At 37.8% G+C, this 21,404-nt stretch overlaps 1 protein-coding gene across 3 annotated transcripts in view; it reads left to right on the forward strand.

Annotated features, from left to right (window-relative positions):
* ATE1 (arginyltransferase 1) overlaps window positions 1-21,404 on the forward strand; it is a 152,320-nt gene that overhangs the window by 47,387 nt on the left and 83,529 nt on the right. For all 3 annotated transcript variants that reach the window (XM_065894303.1, XM_065894301.1, XM_065894302.1), the window contains exon 8: window positions 654-686. In XM_065894303.1, coding sequence (XP_065750375.1) covers window positions 654-686 — 33 coding nt within the window. The remainder of the gene's footprint in view (window positions 1-653; window positions 687-21,404) is intronic.

The raw sequence follows: 21,404 nt of genomic DNA on the forward strand, positions 1-21,404 counted from the left end.
GTCCCCTTTGATTTATATCTTTTTCTTCTCTTGGCATTTACCTAACTTTGCCTGTGGCATTTGAGATTAGGAAGATTGCTGATTCCTCCCTTGGAGAATGTTTTATTATATAGGGGTTGTGAGATAAAACTTTACAAAGCAAAATATTTCAGGACGAATTTGTTGTGCTTTGTTTTTTTTTTTTTTTTTTTTTTATGCTGTACGCGGGCCTCTCACTGTTGTGGCCTCTCCCGTTGCGGAGCACAGGCTCCGGATGCGCAGGCTCAGCGGCCATGGCTCACGGGCCCAGCCGCTCCGCGGCACGTGGGATCCTCCCCGACCAGGGCACGAACCCGCGTCCCCTGCATCGGCAGGCGGACTCGCAACCACTGCGCCACCAGGGAAGCCCTGTGCTTTGTTTTTATACAGATTTTGAAAAATGTTTATTGAAACTCGTTCACATAGTTGGGTACCTGCTATGGCCTAGATTGAACTTTTCTGTAGTCTGTGAATGAATGATACAACGTATGAAACGTTAACTATATATAGACATTTAGGTTCGCTTTATGTGCTCTTTTTGAAAAATTTTGTAATAATTTTTCCTTTTTTTGTGTGTTCTCTTTTGCTGCTCATTTATTGGATGAAACTGATTTTATTCAAATGGGACTCTGCAGTTCACAAGATTCCTTTGCAGCTCACCTTTGGAGGTAAGATTGCTCAATGACCTTGAAGTGAGAATTGCTATTGGTATCTTTTGTGAGGCATTTGACGATTTAAGACTGATCGTTTCGTCATGATGTATTCTTCGATGCCAGCAATGAGATGAATGCAGACTTTCCTTTATAAGAATTCCTATAAGTTACAGAGCTATCCCGGTAAGTTACAGAGCTCTGTGCGGGCAGTGACCTTCACAGCAGGTCGTTGCCGCCATTTTAATAGGTAGAATGAAGCCAGTCCATTTTAAAGAGACTTAGTTGTATCTCCTCACTCCCACGCCGCTCTCACATTGGCCTTGTCCTCTGTAAACTGCCCTGGTGTTAAAGGAGAGCTGGAGAAGTCTGGGCAGAGGCTGTCATCAAGCAGGTTTCAGTTAGTTTGAGAGAACTTTCTAAAATCCATGAATTGATTAGGGAAGAGCAGAGGCCTTCCCTTGTACTGAGCCTCATCATAACACAGGCAGGGTTTCAGGTGCCAGATTCGCTTTCTCATCTGATTCTCATAATGGTTCTGCAATTTAGAACTGAAAATCCAGCGATAAATTGTGAGATAAAGAAAACTCTTAGATAATCAGAGAACCAGTTATCAGTGTGAGCTGTGGTTGATAAGGAGTTGGTCACTTGGAGAAGATGGACGAGGCTTTGGGAAAGGAGTCGGAAAGGGGAAGCAGCCGGGTGTGTGGAGGGACATTGGACTTGGTACCAAACCTGGGCTTAAGGTCAGGTCCTCGCTTACTAGCCATGTGACACTGGGCAGTCGCAGCTTCCCTGAGCCTCAGCTTTCTCATAAGTAAAATGCAAATAATTTCTACCTCTCGAATGAAGCAGTGGGCAGGGGAGCGGTTTATAAAGCGCTCTTCACATGTTACTAATATTTTGTATTCTTCTCTCAGGCGATGGTAAGACTCTGTCCCTGCCTTTCATTTGTCCTTCCTTGGCCTCTATTTGTTTACTTCACTCTCTGTTCTCTTCCCCACTCCCAACCTCTTAAAATCATATCCCGCTTCAGGGTGAGCCTAGATGCTGTGTCCTCTGTGATGCCCTCCCTGACCGCTCCACATGGAGGCAGTTGTTCCCTTTTCTGCTTCCATAATATTGCATTCTGTGCTGATTGAAGCTACTATTGTTATGTGGTATGGCCCAGCCTCCTGGTGGCCTCCTTGAGACCTCGTGGTGGCCAGTTTGAATGATTTCCAGGGGAAACTGAGCAGACCAGAGCGGGTAGTACCATCCAGGCTTGGTTACATTTTCTAAATGTCCAGGACCAAAGGGGAAACAAAGCCTGGAAAGATCCTGGGTTTTGAAATGAGAGATCCTTGGGTGACCCATGAGTAAGTACTTTCATCTTTCAGTTAATCTAAAAAGTGGAGGTAATAATAATACTTAACTTACAGGGTTATTAAAACGAAATGAGATAATGTGTGGTAAACACTGAGTACAATGCCTGTCACACAGAATTTTAAATAGTTTGGTGTAAAAACAATAAAAATTAAAACTGTACTGTAAGAAACTTGAAGACAGTGTAAACTATATAGTCTACTCTTTAATCGATAAAGCACTTTCTAAGTATAGAATGGGAAGTATCACAAAGGAAAGGATGGGAAAATTAGATCTGATTTTGTAAAAAAATCCATGATTCGGTTCATGAAGACATACGGAGTTAAGAGGCAATTTGGGAAAGTGTAATAAAAAGATTATTATACTTAATATAATCTCTTAGAAACCGTTTTTAAATGTAGTGTTTTCTTTTGCATAATATTTGGTTGGATTTTATCAGATAGTTGATCAGCTGACATACAAATGGTAATATGTTTTTTAAAGTTTAATCTTATAAGCAATCAAAGGAATGCAATTTAAAATAGCAGTTATATACAATTTTTTAACTATCAAGATATCTTTTTTATTTTTAAGTGAATGCTTGGGAAGATGGGATGAGATGGGATGTTTTTAACCTTCATCCTTTATAGAAATCAGTTTGGTCATATACATTAAAGGTCTTATAGAAATGCATACCTTGTGGTTGAGTAATTCTTATCTGGGAATCACTGCCAGAGAAATAAAGATTGGGACAAACCTTGCTTAAATATGTTTGTTACAGCATTGTTTATAATGGCAAAAAGTTATAAATAATTTAAATGTTCAACCGTAGGAAAAGGTCATATAAATCATGGTGCAGCCGGCCATGTGATAGAACACCCAGTAGCCATTAAAATAGTGATCATGCATGTATGTTCATGCGTATATATTGATGAAAAATAGCAGTATAAAATACTTCTGCTTGTACTAAGAGACAGAAGCAGGATGCAGAATTATACATGCAGATCTCAGTTTAAAAACAATTTAAGTAAAAAAAAACCAACAGCAATTTAAGTATACAGAAATTAGTTAGGAAGGAGATACACCAAATGTTAGCGTTAACTACAAAATGCTAAATTATTTTACCTCTTGTTCTTCCACGAAGGAGTCACATGGGGAGAATGAGGTACTTTGGTAGGTTTTTGATGATGGCTCTTATAGTCAGTGTTTGACTGAGATGTACATCAGGGAACTCTCTAATTGATGTGGAAACAGGGTCTAGTCTTGGGGGAAAAAAAGGGACTGGCAGGAGCTTAGATGAAGAGATAACGTTGATAATGCTTAATTAAGGCTGGACTCGCATTTAAGCAAGAGCTCAGAGGAATAACGAGGAATAGGGGTTTTGAGCAGAAGGCAGTAAGGCTGGATTAGTTTACCTGCACAGGGAGTAAATAAGGAAGCTGGAGCTCGACATCTACTTCACTGGGGCAAAGTAGCAGTTTGAAGATGTTACTCAACAATGGCAAGGATGCTTTTAAATAGCCCTCACTAACAGACTTTTCTCAAATGTAAGCTCAATGAGAAAGGACCGTGTTTTTCTTGTTTCCTTGTGTTTCCATGTATTGTTAAGTACTATATAGGAGGCACTGAATAAATATTTGTTGAATGAATAAATAAGTAAACTAGGCACAGCTAAGGCTGAGAGTAGCAAGCTTTTCCCCATAATCTGGCGGGACTAGCTAAGAGCACACAGGGTCTAATATTTATGTCTCAATATGGTCAAGTCTCTCTTCCCAGCTAGATTGTAGCTACTTAAAATCAGGATCTTTGTCTTTTTCATTTTTGGATCCTCTCAGGTATAAATAGGGCTTGGAATGGTACCAACCATATACCTAGAGTTGTACCAAACAAATACTTTTAAAGTTACATCTTATTATTCATGTTAAATATTGGGAATCGTTGTGTAGAAGCTTAAATCTTTGGCGAAAAGTAGAAGGGAAAGTATCATCATCAAAGTTTAGTGATAGTTTCTGTTATTTTCTGTCTAATCTGCTTTTTCCATTTAATGATCTGGAGTTATGTTTTTACCTTGGCTAAACTGATCTTTTTTCTTACTGGGCTTATGGACATGGAGGAGGCAAAAGAATCAAAATTAAAGATGACCAACGTGCTTTTCTTTTCTTGAAGTGTTTGGGAAATACTTTGAGGGCATTCTGTTGATATTTTTCTAGCTTGGAATTTCACAGGGGCCACCTGATGGCATAGTTAGTGGCTCCTGCCCCTGAATTTCCAGCAGCACTGAGCTCAGGGTTCTGTTGCTGTGCTGCCTTGCAGAACTTGAGAGCCAAACAGAGCCAGAGCGGGAGAATGCTGAGACTCTCTAAATGTTTAATTTTGCCATTAAGCTTACGCTTCAGCTGGAGAAGGAAAATTGCAAATATGGGTAATACCCAAATATTGATAGCTTACCTAATTTTGAATAAAAGAAAAATAGTTCAGGTGGAGACAGTAAAATACATGAGGTTTGCAGCTGAAAATGAAGGAGACTTTAAATTTCATTCTGCCTACAAAAACTAAACTACTATGAATGAACCATGTCCTTTTGTTATAAGTCCTAAACAGTTAACTGCCACGTGAATCTAACAGAATTGTCAGGTTATAGTAATTACATCAGTAATTTGATCTGCTGTCATTTGAATGGAGCCATGTGTGGAGAGTCAGTTCCTTCCCTCTGTGGGGCTGACCCTTTTACATTTCTGTAAGCTGAAGACTAACAGAGCTCATTAAGCTTTATGGGAAAAGAGCTTTTGTCACCTCGTCAAGTCCGGCAACACATTTCCATTCTATTCCTGATTTCGCGTGGCTCTGTAGCTGCTGATGTGCATTCCCCTGCTAGGTTTACATGGGATCTCTCCCTCACAGACGTTTTTATTGACATTTCTAAGCCTGAACTACATTTCGTGTGGCACCACCTACAGATGTCTTCAATTAAATGTAGGTAAATAAAAGGGATTATGTATCAGAGGCTAAAAGATTCTTCACATTCTCTTCTAAGCCATACTTTGCCAGCCAATCCAGTAGCATGCAGTCTCAGCATCATTTGGAGGTAGAGAACTACAGAAGAGGCATTTGTGAGAAAAGTTAAACCATGTGGGAATGTGGGTCACTTAGGGTTCTCTTTAAGGATGTCCTATTCCTTCATTTCAGATCAATTAAAATCTTCTTTGTTAGCAGTTAGCATAATAATTTTTCGAGAAGTTAGCAGCTGTAGTATATTGGGCATTATCCTAAACGCTTTGCTTACATTATTTTAATTTTTGTAGAATGTCTATGCGGTAGTTATTTCCAATTTCCTTATGAAGAAAATTGAACCTAGAGAGGTAGTTTAGTTGAGTTCAGTATCACAGCTACTAGTGAATGGCAACAGCGTGCTTAAAATGTCTCATATTACATGAAGTGATGATGATATTATTTGAAGGAAGACAGTGATAAATTTGAGATGTGTCAACCTTGGCACTGTTGACATTTTGGGTTGGATACACATCTTTTTCGTGGCACCGTCTTGTGCATTGTGTGATGCTTAGCAACATCTCTGGCCTCTACCCAAGAGACGCCAGTAGCACCCTTCCCCCTGAGTTGAAACAAAATGTCTCCAGACTTGCCACATATCCCTAGGGGGTAAAATGGCTCCGTATTAAAAACTACTGCGCTAGAGCAGCCTTAACAAAAAAAGAACAAAGAGAGTTAATAATCCAAGAGCGATGATAGTAGCAATGATAACATGTTTTGAGTCTCACAAAAGGTGGGGAAGAGGACAGGTGAACAAAGGACAAGGGAGACAAATAGAAAACAAATAGCAAAATGGTCCACTTAAACACAGCCATATTAATTATTACATTAAATATTAATGATCTAAACCAGAAATCTCTATGGAAATGTTTTATATCTGTGCAGTGGAAAACATGTATGTAGTCAATGGTCATACATAGTCACTGAGCTCTTTAGGACCTGAATTTAAAATTTTTAAAATTTTAGTTAACTTACGTAGCCACATGTGGCCAGTGGCTATCCTATTGGACAGTACAGGTCTAAACACTCCAATTGAAAGTCAGGAATTGTCAGACTAGGTAAAAGAAAAAAAGCAAAATCCATCTCAAATATGAAAGCATGAGTAGGTTAAAAGTAAAAGACCAGAGTAAACTATACCATGGAAATACTAATCATAATAAAAATGGAGTGGCCGTATTCATACCTAACAAAATAGACTTCAGGGCAAAAGCTCTCACGAGAAGGAAAGATGGACATTTCATAATGATAAAATAGTCAGTTCATCAAGTGAGGACAGTAATCCCAAATGTGGTGCACTTAATAACAGAACCTCAAGATACATGAAGCAAAAACTAATGGAACTGAAAAGAGAAACAGATCCACAGCTATAGTTGGAGACTTTAGAGCAGCTTTCTCAGTAATCGATAGAACAACTAGGCAGAAAACTACAAGCAATTTAGAAGATTTGGACAAAACTATCACACAGTTCCACTTAGTTGACATCTATTGAATGCTGTACCCAACGACAAAATACGTATTTTTTCAAGTCCATAGGGAATATTCTCCAAGACAGATCATATGCTGTACCATTATACAAATCTTAATAAATTTAAAAGGATTGAAATAATCTCTGATCAAAGTGGAATTAAATTAGAATCAGTAACAAAAAACTGTTATAGTTTAGCAATAATAGGACAAACAACCTAATTTAAAAATAGATAAAAGACCTGATTATATATTTCACCGTGAAGACATACAAATGGCTAATAAGCACATGAAAAGATACTCACCATCCATTAGGGAAATGCACATTAATACCACAATGAGATACCAACAGAAACTCACTAGAATGGCTATAATCAAAAGATAATACCGAGTGTTGGCGAGATGTGGAGAAATGGAACCCTCCTACACTGCTGATGGGAAGTAAAATGGTATACCCCCAGTTTAGCAGTTTCTCAAACAAACTTAGGGTTACTGTATGACCCAGCAATTTCACCCTTAGGAGTATACACCTAAGTGAAATGAAGATGTTCAGACAAAGGCTTGTATGTGAATGCTCATGGCAGCATTATTCCTAATGGCCAAAAGCTGGAAACAATTCAGGTGTCTGTCAGCTGGTAAATGGATTAGCAAAGTGTGGTATTTTCATACAATGTAATACCATTCAGCAATAAGAAGGAATGAACTACAATACGTGCAACACGTGGATGAACCTTAAAAACATTATTGGAGGTGAAAGAAGCCAGGCACAACAGACTGCATGTTGTGTCTCTCCAGCTGTATGAATTATCCCAAAAAGGGGACTTTATAATAGAGTCAGAAAGCAGAGCAGTGCTTGCCTGGGATAAGAGGTACGAGCGGAGGACCGACTGCAAGTGGACTGTTGAGAATTTGGGGGGCGGTGGTGGTAGAAATGTTCTCAAATTGGGTTATGTGGTTCCACAATTCCGTGAATTCGCTAAAAATCACAGAATGCTGTGCTTAAAATGGGTGAATTTTATCATATGTTAAGTACACCTCAATAAAACTGTTTAAAAAAAAAGCTTTTATCATTTCTTCATCCTTTAATTTCTCAAAATGTTGTGGAAAAACTCTGACTCAGCTTGGCATCTTCCCTAGTTGTGGTCTAGGTGTTTACACAGTTTTAGCATTTGCCAAGATAGTGTTGTGTGTTGAAATAGATGTTTTAATTTAAATATTAACTAGTTAATACCCAATATTAAATAAAGTTAGCCATTAATATTTATCAGTAGCTTGCAAAACCAACTTCCCAAGTTTTTTTTGGGGGGGGGAGTCGGGAACTACTTTGCCCTTACTTGGAACTCTGTGGTAGACTGGGATCATATGTGTATATTTGGTTGTGTGTATGTGTATGTTTGTGCACTGATTGCAAACTGCAGGTAGCACAGGTGGGGATCTGGCTTTATAGCCAGTGGTAACATTCATTCATTTTGCTGTCAAGGAAAATAAAGGACTGTGAGAACCTAACATCTCTTCAGTCTGTCAGCATATGAAAAATATCGTTGTTTGGAATGGCTCTGGCAGATATCAAGATATCTCCAGTAACCAGAATTTGGAAGAGGGCATGGCTCTTACCTCAACTGGGTCCTGTAGAAATGAAGGGAGCTTGCAGAGGTAGCAGTGGGAGGGGTGAGGTAGGTGGAACGTTGAGTTGCTAACCTTGAGAAGGGAGTTCAAACAGTTTTACCAAATAAAGAGCACACTGAGCTGGCCTGAATTGGAGAGCTGTGGAGATAAGGCTAGGAAGAGGGCTGAGCTGGTGAGTTGTGGGAAGCTTTTTTACCTGCTGTCTGGTATAACGCTTGTGAGGACCCGCAGCGCTGAAAGAGCTGGGGCCAGGGCAGACAGAGGTAACTCAAGAGGGGCCGGATCTTCTCAGAGCGTGGTTGTCAGTCTGCTGTTTGTTACTGACTAACCAGAAATGGGAAACTGGGCAGAGGCTTGATCCACTGGGCAAAAGTAGGAACATGAGTGAAGATCACTGCTTTTCTAGTTAGTGGGTTGAGAAACAGTCATGCAGTTTTCAGGCTGAGCCCTGTGCTGTAGAATCAGAAGTTGAATAGGCAAGGTAGTGTTGGCTGAGGCACCAGTTAGAATTCCGGAGCCAAATCCCCCAAGTCACTGGGACTGTCATTTGATTGCTTTCCCTTTCAGCTGAGTCTGAGGCCTCTTGGGCAGTTCTGGCTGGGGTGAGCCTGCTGACAAAGAACCGGTTGAACTGAAGACATTATTCCTTCCCTCAGTTCATTTCAGTAATGCTTGGACAGCTTTCACGTGATCGTCAGAATAGTATTCCCTGGACTTACGGTGGCATTCAGCAAACGCTGGTTGAGTTCATAAATGAACTTATTCTCAATTAGTTTCTGGATATCACATGATAGTTGAGCCAGTGTAAGCTGAAACCTTATATTTTGTAGTGAAATTACATCAGCTGGAAGTCTTCTCCTGGAAACTGATCTCACGTGGTAAAAACTCAAAATTCAGAGAATAAAAGAAAGCACACTAGAATAGAAAACCAAACGTTAAATAGAAAAATGCCATAAATTTCCATGTTGAAGATTTTTCTGCATGGGACTTGGATTAGTTTAGGCATTTAAGTCCATTCAAGATACCTTTTTGCCAGGTCAGCCTTCCTTTAGCGAGTAGTGGTATTCATCCTTAGTCTGAGGATCTTTCAGCTGTGTTCACAGTTAAGGTCATCTGCCTTGACGATTTTCATTACCCACTAGATGTGCATGAATGCTTCGGAAAATGTTTGAATGGTAAATCCTGGCATGGATTAGTTTCCATGGGGATGTCAGTCTTGTTTGATGTTGGTAGTCATTGAGTTCTAAATAAAAATATCGGTTTGGGTTGTCACCGTGGGATGTTTTTCTCTTCTATCAGAAAGATTGGAAAAGCAGGCTGCTCAAATTGAACCGACAGTAAGTAAGGGCTCACATTAGGTTAGTCACTCTTGTTTCTAAGGTGTTTGTTGTAGTGCCCAATAAATATTGGCTGATAGGTAGAATTGAGAAGTTTGGGATTCTACTGCTTTTCCTTTTGAGCGTTTAGATAGCGCCTCATAGAAGTCTTTTTGTTGGATGATTAGGATTGAAAATATAAAGGAAAATATAAATAAAATATAAGGAAATGTCAAAGTAAACAACGGATGAACATCTTAATTTTTATCTATTCTGTAGTAAAAATGCAGAAATAAATTCCTTTTTTATTTCTGTCACATTTATTAAAAACATTTACTGTAAATCTTTTCTCAGCTACCTATGCTTAAAGTTCAAATTTTTGTCATTACAGTGTTCTTAGTTTTAAGTTGTAAATGTTAGGGTAAACTTTTTTGCTTTCTTTGAAGCATTTTAGTTCCTAAGAATTCTGTCATTGAGACGTACATTTCTTGCTTCGTACTTTGGTTTAGTAAATTGCTGAAGTATCTCCATTCATTAGGTTGAACAGGGCATGTTAATATATTTTGGTTGTGTTTTAGCATGGTGTGCCACAGACGCAATGTCCACTGAGAAAAACACTGAACTGAAAGTTGAGAATTCCACATCCTTCTTAGCATTCTCCTAAACTGGCTGTGTGACCTTGGGCAAGTCCCTTAATCACCTTGACCCTCACTTTTTCACTTGTAAAGTGAGTAAGAGTGTCTCAGATGAAGACGTCCCTTAAAACTGAGTGAACTTAGCCAACATTCTAACATGTTTTATAGCTTCTTTTCTGACTCGGGTGTTTTAAACCAGGCAAATAAAATAAGCTTCCCCCAACCTACAGCTTGCTGTAGTTCTGAAGCAAGTTGACATTTTACTTAGAATGGTTTTACTCACTTCTTTCTATAAAAACAAGTCTTATCCTGTTAACTTGCATACCCAAATATTATTTCTCTTATTTTTGTCCTTAATATGGTCTCACTCGTACATGTTAATTATATTTTTAATAAAGTGATAACTTGTTTCGTAGAGAAAACTTGAGGTAGGAAATTGAGAAGTACCTGTTATAGATAAGCATTATAGCAGACTGAGAAAGTGCGTAAATACAAACATCACAACTTTCTTACAGATCCCTTTTACACCTTCTCAAAGTGGCTCCTCTCTAATGACTGGATAATCTTCACCAACTCAGGGATTCTGATGAAATTGAGGCCTTTAGATGTTTAACTAGTGTAAAGTACTGTACTGCAACCTGAGAGAATTGTGTGAATAGGAAGAGTGAATGAATTCTTCCTAATCTGCAGGCTGTAAATGTTATGTCATTTATATTACTTAGTAAAATTAACTTTTATATATTTCCTTTGTGAGCAGAGAAAATGTTGCTTAAAGTAGAATAACAAAATATTGTTACTTTTACATGTACTTTTTTTTTTTCTTTTTTAAGGATCATTTAAACTTAATTGCCTTTGGATTGAAATATAGGTGATGATAGGAAATAATGACATTAGAATAAGCCTGTATAGGCTAAAAGTTTTGGTGCAGTCTTATTACAGAGTTAGCATTATCTAATTTATAAATATATGTAACTAAGGTAATTGTGTGTTTTGAAGGTTATGATCAGTAAATTTGGCTCCTATAATATAAAATGGGCTGTAAAACATTGATATCTAGTGTAATATCAAATCAGAGTACTTGCAGTTTGTGTTAACTGTCAGAATCAGTGAAGAAAAAAATAACCTCAAAATGCAAAATATTCCTTGCCGATGGAGATTACAATGAATATTGGCAGCTAAACGTTAGGTAACGTTCCTAACTAGTTCAAGGCTATAGTTGTCTTTTTCAGGAGGTGGGATTTTGCCAGGGGAACAAGACTCATTTAATAGCAGATCTTTTGTTCTAATGGAATGTTCCTAAGTGGGAACTACATGTCCAACCACCATATATTTTCTCAGAATTGGCCCTTAATTTCACATACTTTGGGTATTAACTGGAAACAAGGTTGGAGTCTTTTTCCAGGTAGGCTGTTATTATATCTACTATACAATATAGCTGTGAACCCGGAATTGTGTTAGTTTTGGTAGCCATCTTTAGTGTACTGATTGTCTGCCAGAAAATTAGGAATTGGTTGCATTCAGTTTTTAAATCACTTGTGCAAAGCTATGTGATATATTAACCATGAGTATTGCTATTTGCATTTTCCAAATTAAATTTATTATTATTTTTAATTTCTTATAGACTATAGTTCACATTTTTAAATTTAGTTTTTGGGTCTTTTGTTTTTTAAAGAAATCATGTAAATTTTGATGCCATACTGGTTTAGCACACCTTTGAGTTTCTTTTTTTTTTTAAATTTTTATTGGAGTATAGTTGATTTAAAATGTGTTAATTTCTGTGCAGAGAAGCGAATCAGTTATACATGTACATATATCCACTCTCTTATTTGATTTTTATTTTTTTAATTAATTAGTTTATTATTTATTTATGGCTGTGTTGGGTCTTCGTTGCTGCACGCGAGCTTTCTCTAGTTGTGGTGAGCGGGGGCTACTCTTCGTTGCGGTGCGCATGCTTCTTATTGCTGTGGCTTCTCTTGATGTAGAGCACGGGCTCTAGGTGCACGGGCTTCAGTAGTTGTGGCACACGAGCTCGGTAGTTGTGGCGCACGGGCTTTGTTGCTCCGTGGCATGTGGGATCTTCCCGGCCCAGGGCTCGAACCTGTGTCCCCTGCATTGGCAGGCAGATTCTTAGCCACTGCACCACCAGAGAAGTCCCCACTCTTTTTTAGATTCTTTACCCATATAGGTCATTACAGAGTATTGAGTAGAGTTCCCTGTGCTATACAGTAGGTCCTTACTAGTTATCTATTTGATATATATCAACAGTATGGTGTATATGTCAATCCCAGTCTCCCAGTTTATCCCCCCCTTCCCCCAGTAACTATAAGTTTTTCTACGTCCGTGACTTTATTTTGTAAGTAAGTTCATTTGTACCATTTTTTTAGATTCCACATATAAGCGCTATCATATGGTATTTGTTTTTCTCTGTCTGACTTATTCACTCAGTATGACAATTTCTCGTCCATCCATGTTGCTGAAAATGAAATTATTTCATTCTTTTTTTATGGCTGAGTAATATTCCATTGTATATATATGTACCACATCCTTTTTATCCATTTCTCTGTCGATGGACATTTAGGTTGCTTCCACGTCCTGGCTATTGTAAATAGTGCTGCAGTGAACATTGGGTTGCTTGTATCTTTTCAAATTATGGTTTTCTTTGGGTATATGCCCAGGAGTGGGATTGCTGGGTCTTATGGTTAATTCTGTTTTTGGTTTTTAAGGAACCTCCATACTGTTCTCCATAGTGGCTGTACCAATTTACATTCCCACCAACAGTGTAGGAGGGTTCCCTTTTCTCCACACCCTCTCCAGCATTTATTGTTTATAGATTTTTTGATGATGGCCATTCTGACTGGTGTGAGGTGATACCTCATTGTAGTTTTGATTTACATTTCTGTAATAATTAGCGACGTTGAACATCTTTTCATGTGCTTTTGGCCATCTGAATGTCTTCGTGAGTTTCTGTTCTTAAAATGAATCTGAAGTTTATTTGTAGTGTTTCATGAAACTTAACAAAAGGCAAAATAGTTGCAGGAATAAGTTATTTTCAAGCAATGCACTTTTAATCAGGTGCTTAAAATGATTACCTTTGGGATTCTCCATAAACTCTTGTTTAAAAAAAATTCAGGACATCAGTTGGCAAATCGTGGATTTTTATGTGAACAGGTGTGTGATTTTGGAGAGTTACTTTTGGATGCTTTAGCAGGGAGGAGAATACAGGTCCTGCTCTCTTACAGCCCCTGAAGACTTTACTCTTCGAGACTTTGAACCCATGAGTAAGTTCCTCCAATGCTGTCCCTGGTGCCTGGAGTATGACTCCTCCTTTGCCTGTTCCTTTGAGTCTTAACAGTTGTCTGTTTTAAACATAACTGAAGCACATGGAGGCAGGTGGGTCAGGAGACAGGTGTACCTTATCAGAGTAAATATACACCCATTTTGGGAACCATTTAGCTGGAAGTCTGAATTGGTCCATTAATATCGATGTCATTTCTACAGAGTACCTTTGGTATTGTACTGCACAGCTCATTAATCACAGAAGCCATGCCATCCTTCCCCAACATTTAAGATGTGTTTTCTTTTGTATAGCTAGCGGTGAGCTTTATTGTTATATTTTTCCTGTTGTCAGCTAAATTCTTGAAATAGAGGAACTGCCGAAAAATAACTTCGCTTATTCTTTCAGTTATCTAAAACTGTGACAAACTGTGGGCATGAGAAAGATAAACTATTAAATGTTGCTAATCACATTACTGACTTGTGAGGAAATTGATAGCTTCTGTTAGTTTATATAACTTTGCTATTAAATGAGCTACTGATATAATTTCATAGACACAGTCTTTTAGGATGTGTCATTCAGACCCCTTAAAACAAAAACGGACTCAAATGTGCTCATACGCTACAAAGCGTTCGTACGTTGTCTTGTTTCTCACAGCTACCTGTGAGGGTGCTTAGTAGCATTATTCCTGTTTTAAAAATTCAGAAATTGATACTTTTAAAAGTCAAGTTATCGTCTTGCTAAGATAAAATAGCCAGAAAATGTACAGTGAGTGGAGTTAGGGCTCAAATCCAGATATCTGGGTTCCGAATCCTGGCCTCAAGTCACTATAACCTGCTCCCTTTCTGTTTGCAGTTTACAGTTTATAGACTCCTCTACCTACCTTTAAAAAATACATTTATGTGAATGGTTCTCAGAAGTGTGGTCCTGCAGTCTCTGGTGGTCCCTGATGCCTTTTCAGGGATTTCTCAAGGTCTAAATTATTTTATAATTAGCCTTTTCCTCTCTCGTTCTATTATGAGTGTTTGGGGATTTTTTCCAAAGGCTACAAATTAAATGCAGAAGCATGTATGAGAATACAGCTGTCCTCTGTAAGCCACACATTAAAGAGATTTGCAGAAACGTAAACAGTGCCATTCTTTTAACTAGATTTTTTTTTTTTTTTGGTTTTGGAAAATAACAGTAATTTTTAAACAAAATATGTTAATTTTACGTGTATTGGGTTTATTGTTATTTTTAAGTGCATTAACAAGTACATATTTTTGAAAGGCTCAGTTTTAATATTTAATACAGTAAATACCTACAGATACAGCTCAATAAGTAAAAGTTCTTTGGAGTCCTCAGTGAGTTTGGTAAGTGTAAAGGGATTTTGAGACCAAGAAGTACGAGAGTCACTGCTTTTCGTGATGCCTGTATCATTGAGGCAGCACCGCTGTTACTTTCCCTTTCCCAAGTAGTGTGTGTATTTTCCTGCATGATCTGTGATTATCTCACCTTTTGTGTTTATAAACGACATTTGAAGAGTATTAACCATTAAAAGTCCTTAACTAAGTAAGGGGTTAAAGAAATGTAGCAATCCCAGGAGTTGAAGTAGGATTCTCAAAACAATCGATAGAGACTAGTCAGTGACTTAGGAGGCCTCTCTAATACTGGGGGACTGAGCCCCTTGGTGAGTTGATTGAAGGGACAGACTGATATGGCTCTTTCGAACCTAGTGGAGGTGAAGGCGACAAATCTATGTTTGTTGATGGTTTAAATTTACAATAAAGACAATTTCTAGTTGCTACTCATGAGCACATTTGTAATCAGCAGGTATCCAAATAATAGCATGTTGAAGCACATGGCATGGTGAAGTTCAGTGAGTCTGGGTTTTAAGGATGTTGTTGGATGACTGGAGGTCCAGTCCAAGCGTTCTGCTGATTTCTGATTTCACAGATCTAACTGTTGTTCTTTCTGTTTTTATCTCCTTTACTCTGTCCCTCAAACTCTTGTGTTTTATCCTTGTTTTAAAGTATTACATAATTTGAATTAAGGGATTATGTTTGAGGGAAAGAAATTGTATTATGGCAGTTTTATGCCAGATGGAAGGATAGAACTGATTCAGCAAATATATGTGTGCATAGACAGACATCAAGCATGTTAGTTAGATCAGCATAGTGTATGGTGTTAGACACTAATTTTTTTTCAGACTTTCCCAGCTAGAAGTGAGTGATCTGGGGGCGCTGGCTATTCCAGCTGCAAAGAGGGCTGAGGGAATCAGTATTTCAGGTTCACTTCCAGTCCATTTTCCACAGCTGCCGAGTACTTGTTGAAAAGCTTGAAAGTATTGATTAACTTACGAATTGAGACTAGCAGATCATTGTTAACCAGTAGTGCTGATGTTTCAGATATAGTTTTAGGAAAATAGCTTCTTATCTCCCTTTACTTGGAGCATCTTCCATTTTTGAAATCTGTTTCTGTTTTTAAAAATTAGGTCAGTGAGGACCCCACAAGGGAGAAGAGGAAATCATTCATATTTTAATTGTCAGAAAACATGATGGAAAGAAAAGGAGTACAGCAAAGCAGGTTTTAAGAAAGATTTTTTAGCCATGCATTGAAACATTTTGTTTTTCATGCTGCTTTATTTACTGACTTGGATAGATGAGGGATATTTGAAAAGTGAGTTTATTTAGAAGTGTTTAAAAGTAGCTGATTTGCTTATTTAGCATTGACTTAGGGGCTAGGAGGCCAGTTTGTGTGTCATTTAATAACTCCATGGTTTTATGATCATTTTATTGCTTAATTGACTCCTGGATTTCTGGTTTCCTCAGGTGATGGGATGGGGGTCAGAGTAGATGCTTATATGGCTTATTCTCTCCTAAGTGATTATAAAACAGCGCATATCTATATGAAGTGCTTTGCAGATGGGGAAGACCCCCAACCTTCACATGAATTGGAGAGATGGGAATAATGCCTGTGGTAGGACAAGTTGGTCATGACTGGACTCATAGGAGAACGAACCAGTGAAGTAAATGGAAGCAGGTTATTAAATGGGAGGTCCAGGGAATGAGAGAAGTGATGAAAATTGGCAACTGAGAAGATTATTGCGGTTTGAAAAAAAACATTTCAAGCTGGTACAACACGTAGGACTGATTTATATTTAGGGTTAGCAATATATTGGTTATTTATTGAGAGTATGCTTATTGAGTCCATACTTACTATGGCCTTAATAAATACATTTTAAATGAATGAACGAATACACTCATTTGATTTAATGAGTCCTAGAATGACACACTAAACTGAAATCATGGAAGAATTTAGATTAATTCAGGTGTTGTAGATTCAACAGGTTAATATCCTTTCTGTTTTCCTTTTGGGTAATGCTTCTGTTTGGTTATCTGTTCTGCTCTTCAAACTGTATGTGTTTCTAGAGAAACAGTAATGATTTTTTTCAGAGCAGTGCTATATGTGACAGTGAATGCTAAACCCAGGGTTTGACATAGTTTATTATTATATCAGTAGTTAGTGGAAGCTCTTAAAAGGTTAAAGATGTATTTACTACCCAAGCACCATTTTAACTACAGCAGTGGAAGTTTTAGGAATCACTGATGCTGCTAGCGCCTTCGTAAATTTTCTCTTGTTTGTTGTCGTTTACCTGGATCACCCACGCACGTACTTTTCCCCCCGCTTTCCCACACCGTATTTTTGGGAAAGAAGTCACTGTGCATCTCACCCTTAAGTAGTGGGGAATTGTGCTCCCCTGCCTGTAGGCAGAGTATCTGCATAAACTGTTTGGAGTTCTGCATGGGAGATTTGTCTCTTCTGCCTCATTTATTAGTTTATCCAATTATGTATATCAGTATGGACTCATGGACGTTTATTTTGTATTTTGGGTTATAATCCAATAGTACTTTATTTTGTTGCTCCAATTGTTCCAGCTTTTGCCATTGGGAGCTCTTTTGGTTGACTCCTGTGCCCCTTTGATATACCTCCAGCAGTGTGGGTTTGCTTTCTGTTTTTGGTTTTTTGTGCACTTCCTTATTTTCTGGCACTATGAGGTGCTCTAGGCTTATCTTGTATATTTCCTGCCCCAGCCCTGGAATCAGCCCTTTCTCCAAGCAGCCCTGGTTCTTTTTATTGCAGAATGATATTAGAAACCAAGATTTGTGTGTTAGGTATGTTTGTTGCTACTGGGTTGTTGTTTTTTTAGGTCTTCTCATCTGGCAAAGCAAAGAAATAAATGTGCATATACTAACCCTTGTATGAATATATCTATGGTATATGCATACCTATAAATATTTCTTTATGTAACCATCTGTGTCTATATTAAGCTAAACATGAGTTCGTACTCATGTCTCCAGCTCTAATCCATTGCCGCATGGATCATTCTAGCCTCTTGCCCTTGCTTATCTGTAAATTTCCATTCCAGTAGTGAGTCTCTTGGTTCCTACCATCCGCTGTCCATTTACTTAGTTGTTCAGTTCCAGTATACATGTATATCAGTATCAGAATTGTTAACCTGTAGTTCTCGTGGTAAACAATTTTATCAGGTAGAATGCAATGCTTATGTGCAGATTTCCTTTTGCCTTCATTCTTATAGACCCCCAAAGTTTCTTAGGTCAGCACATTTCCCCTCCCCAGCCTCTTTCAGTAAGATGTTTTCATGTGTATACAGGTAGATTCTCTTGTCACCATCTGCATTCCTTCTTGGGAACTTACCCTCCTAATTTTCTTTCACTTTGCATATATTAAAGCTCACTCTTTGTGTTGTAAAATTCTATGAGTTTTGACAAGTGCATAATGTCGTGTATGCACTACTACAGTATTATACAGAACAGTTTCATCCTATAAGTCCCTTGTGCTTCATCTATTCATCCTCCCCCCGAACCCCCAAATTCTTGGCAACCACTGATCTTTTTACTGTCTCAGTAGCTTTGCCTTTTATAGAATGTAACTGGAGTCATACAGTCTCTGTAGCACTTTCACGCTGATTTCATTCACTTAGCAATATGTATTTAAGGTTTCTCCATTTTGTGTGTGAGTTTGGCTTGGCAGCTTATGCCTCTACCAAAGTGTCTGTACCGTTTTACATTTCCATCATCAGTGAATGAGAATTCCTGTTGTTCTGCATCCTCATCGACATTTGATATACAGGTTATTGGATTTCAGCCATTCTAATAGTTGTATAGTACACTCTCATTGGGTTTTATTTTTTTTATAAATTTATTTATTTATGTATTTATTTTTGGCTGTGTTGGGTCTTCGTTGCCGCACGCGGGCTCCCTCTAGTTGTGGCTAGCGGGGGCTACTCTTTGTTGTGGTGCGTGGGCTTCTCATTGCGGTGGCTTCTCTCGTTGCGGAGCACAGGCTCTAGACGTGCGGGCTTCAGTAGTTGTGGCACACGGGCTCAGTAGTTGTGGCGCACGGGCTTAGTTGCTCCACGGCATGTGGGAATCTTCCCGGCCCAGGGCTCGAACCTGTGTCCCCTTCATTGGCAGGTGGATTCTTAACCACTGTGCCACCAGGGAAGCCCTCTCATTGTTTTTTAAATTTCAGTTTCCTAACAACAAATGATGTTGGGCATCTTTATTTATTTATTTTTTTGAGCATCTTATATGCTTATTTGCCATCTGCACATCTTCTTTGGTAAAGCATCTCCTTAGATATTTTGGTTTTTAATTGAGTTGTTTGTCTTCTCATTGTTGAAATTTAAGAGTGTATATTTTTGAATACCAGTTCCTTATGAGATATGTTTTGCAAGATTTTCTCCAGTCAGTGGCTTGACTTTTTATTCTCATAACAGTGCATTTCACAGAATCGAGATTCTTAATTTTAATGATGTCCAGCTTGTCAGTTGTTTCTTTCATGGATTGTCCTTTTTGGTGTTGTATCTTAAATTCATTGCCAAACCCCAGGTCACATAGATCTCTGCCTGTTTATCACCTAGAAGTTTTATAGTTTTGCATTTTACATAGTCTGTGATCCATTTTTAGTTAATTTTTTTGAAAGACGTAAGGTCTGTGACTCGATATTGCTGTTTTTGTATTTGGATGTCCAGTTGTTACAGCACCATTTGTTGTATAGACTGTCCTTTCTCTCTTGGATTATCTTTGCTTCTTTGTCAAAGGCCAGTTGACTGTATTTATGTGGGTTTATTTCTGGGTTCTGTTTTCTGTTCTGCTGTTTCGTTTGTTCGTTCACCAGTATCACACTATCTCGATTATTGTAGCTTTATAGTAAGTCTGGATATCAAGTGGTGTCAGTCCTTCAACTTTGTTCTTCAGTATTGTGTTGGTATTCTGGCTCTTTTTCCTTTCCATGTAAACATTAGAATTAATTTGTCAATATTCACAAAATAAGTGGCTGGGATTTTGATTGAGATTGAATTAAATCTGGAGACCTACTTGGGAAGAGTGGACATCTCAATCGAAATGAACATATAATATTTTCCATTTGTTTACATTTTGATTCCATTTGTCATAGTTTTGTAGGTTTTTTTGGCGTATGGATTCTGTATGTATTCATATTTTCTTAGATTTATACTTAGGTGTATAATTTTTTTGGTGGTTTTGTAAATAGTATTGTGTTTTTAATTTCAAATTCCAGTCATTGTTAGTATATAGGGAAGCAATTGACTTGTGTATCAACCTTGTACCCTATAACCTTCTTGTAATTGCTTATTAGTTTCAATTTTTGTTGTTGATTCTTTGGAATTCTCTGCATAGCATGTCATGTCATTTGTGAACAAAGACAATTTTATTTTTTTCCTTCCCAATCTGTATGTATTACTTCCTTTTCAGTAACTAGGATTTCCAGTGTGATATTGAATAGGAGTGATGAGAGGATATCATTGCCTTGTTCCCAATTTTAGGGGGCGATTATCCAGTTTCTTACCATTGAGTCTGATGTCAGTTGTAGATTTTTTTGTATATGTTCTTTATGAAGTTGATGAAGTTTCCCTCTATTCCTAGTTTGCTGAGAGCTTTTAGTCATGAATGGGTGTTGGATTTTGTCAGATGTGTTTTCTCTATCAATTGATATGATCATACGATTTTTCTTTTAGCCTCTTTTCATGGTTAGATTACATTAATTGCTTTTCTTTTTTTAATCACTTCTCTAATGTTGAACTAGCCTTGCATACCTGGAGTTAATCCTGCTTTGTCCTGGTGTATAATTCTTTTCATACATTGTTGGATTTGATTTCATAGTATCTTGGTGAGGATTTTTGCATCTATGTTCATGAGAGATTGTTCTGTAGATTTCCTGTCTTCTAATGTCTTTTTCTGGTTTTAGTATTAGCAGACCTGCTTTTTCATTTTCCTTTATTTCCTTCTAGCTTTTTTTCCCATACACACTCTCTGGGACTTTAAGTGTGTGAACATGATACACAAGTTTTGTTGTATTTGTTCACTTAAATTGTTCATCTCCAACATTCATTCAGTCTCTAGCAAAGCATTTTTTATGGTGCTTCATAATTTTCATTATAAGGTTTTCTTTTAATAACAGTTTCATTTAAATTCATGTTGAACTTTAAAATGAGAAATACCATTCAACTAACTATTTACAGAGAATGATTACACTCTGAAATCTCTAGATACCTGTAGCAAAAATTTGTGGGATTTTCTTCTGTGGGATTATAGGTATATTAAAATAATGATAAGGAAATAACTTTTACTTTCCTTTGGTTAATAGAGAGAAATGTCATAGCACTTACTTACACAGGAACTCTTACCTAGAAAAAATTAGGAGCTCATATGCCTTATGAGTGCAGGGGTGGCCACAGATCAGGCCTGGCTGGCAGCGTAGGGATAGTTCTCCTGTTCGCACTCAACCCTTGCCTTTATGTTCCCCATCTTTCTATCATTTACCATTTCTTTCCCAACTTTGGTGTGGAACAGAAGAATAGAGTTTAACAGTGCTCACTTATCCTGTACATTTTATATTTCCTACGGCAAATTTTAAAACAAGTTGAAAAAAATCTTAAGTTGGTTTTTCTCTATTCTTTTGTTGCTTCAGCGTTTCTACACCTAAAAAGTTTTGCAGGGTATGA

This window comes from Phocoena phocoena, chromosome 16 (genome assembly GCF_963924675.1).
Source record: "Phocoena phocoena chromosome 16, mPhoPho1.1, whole genome shotgun sequence".
Classification (NCBI taxonomy): domain Eukaryota; kingdom Metazoa; phylum Chordata; class Mammalia; order Artiodactyla; family Phocoenidae; genus Phocoena; species Phocoena phocoena.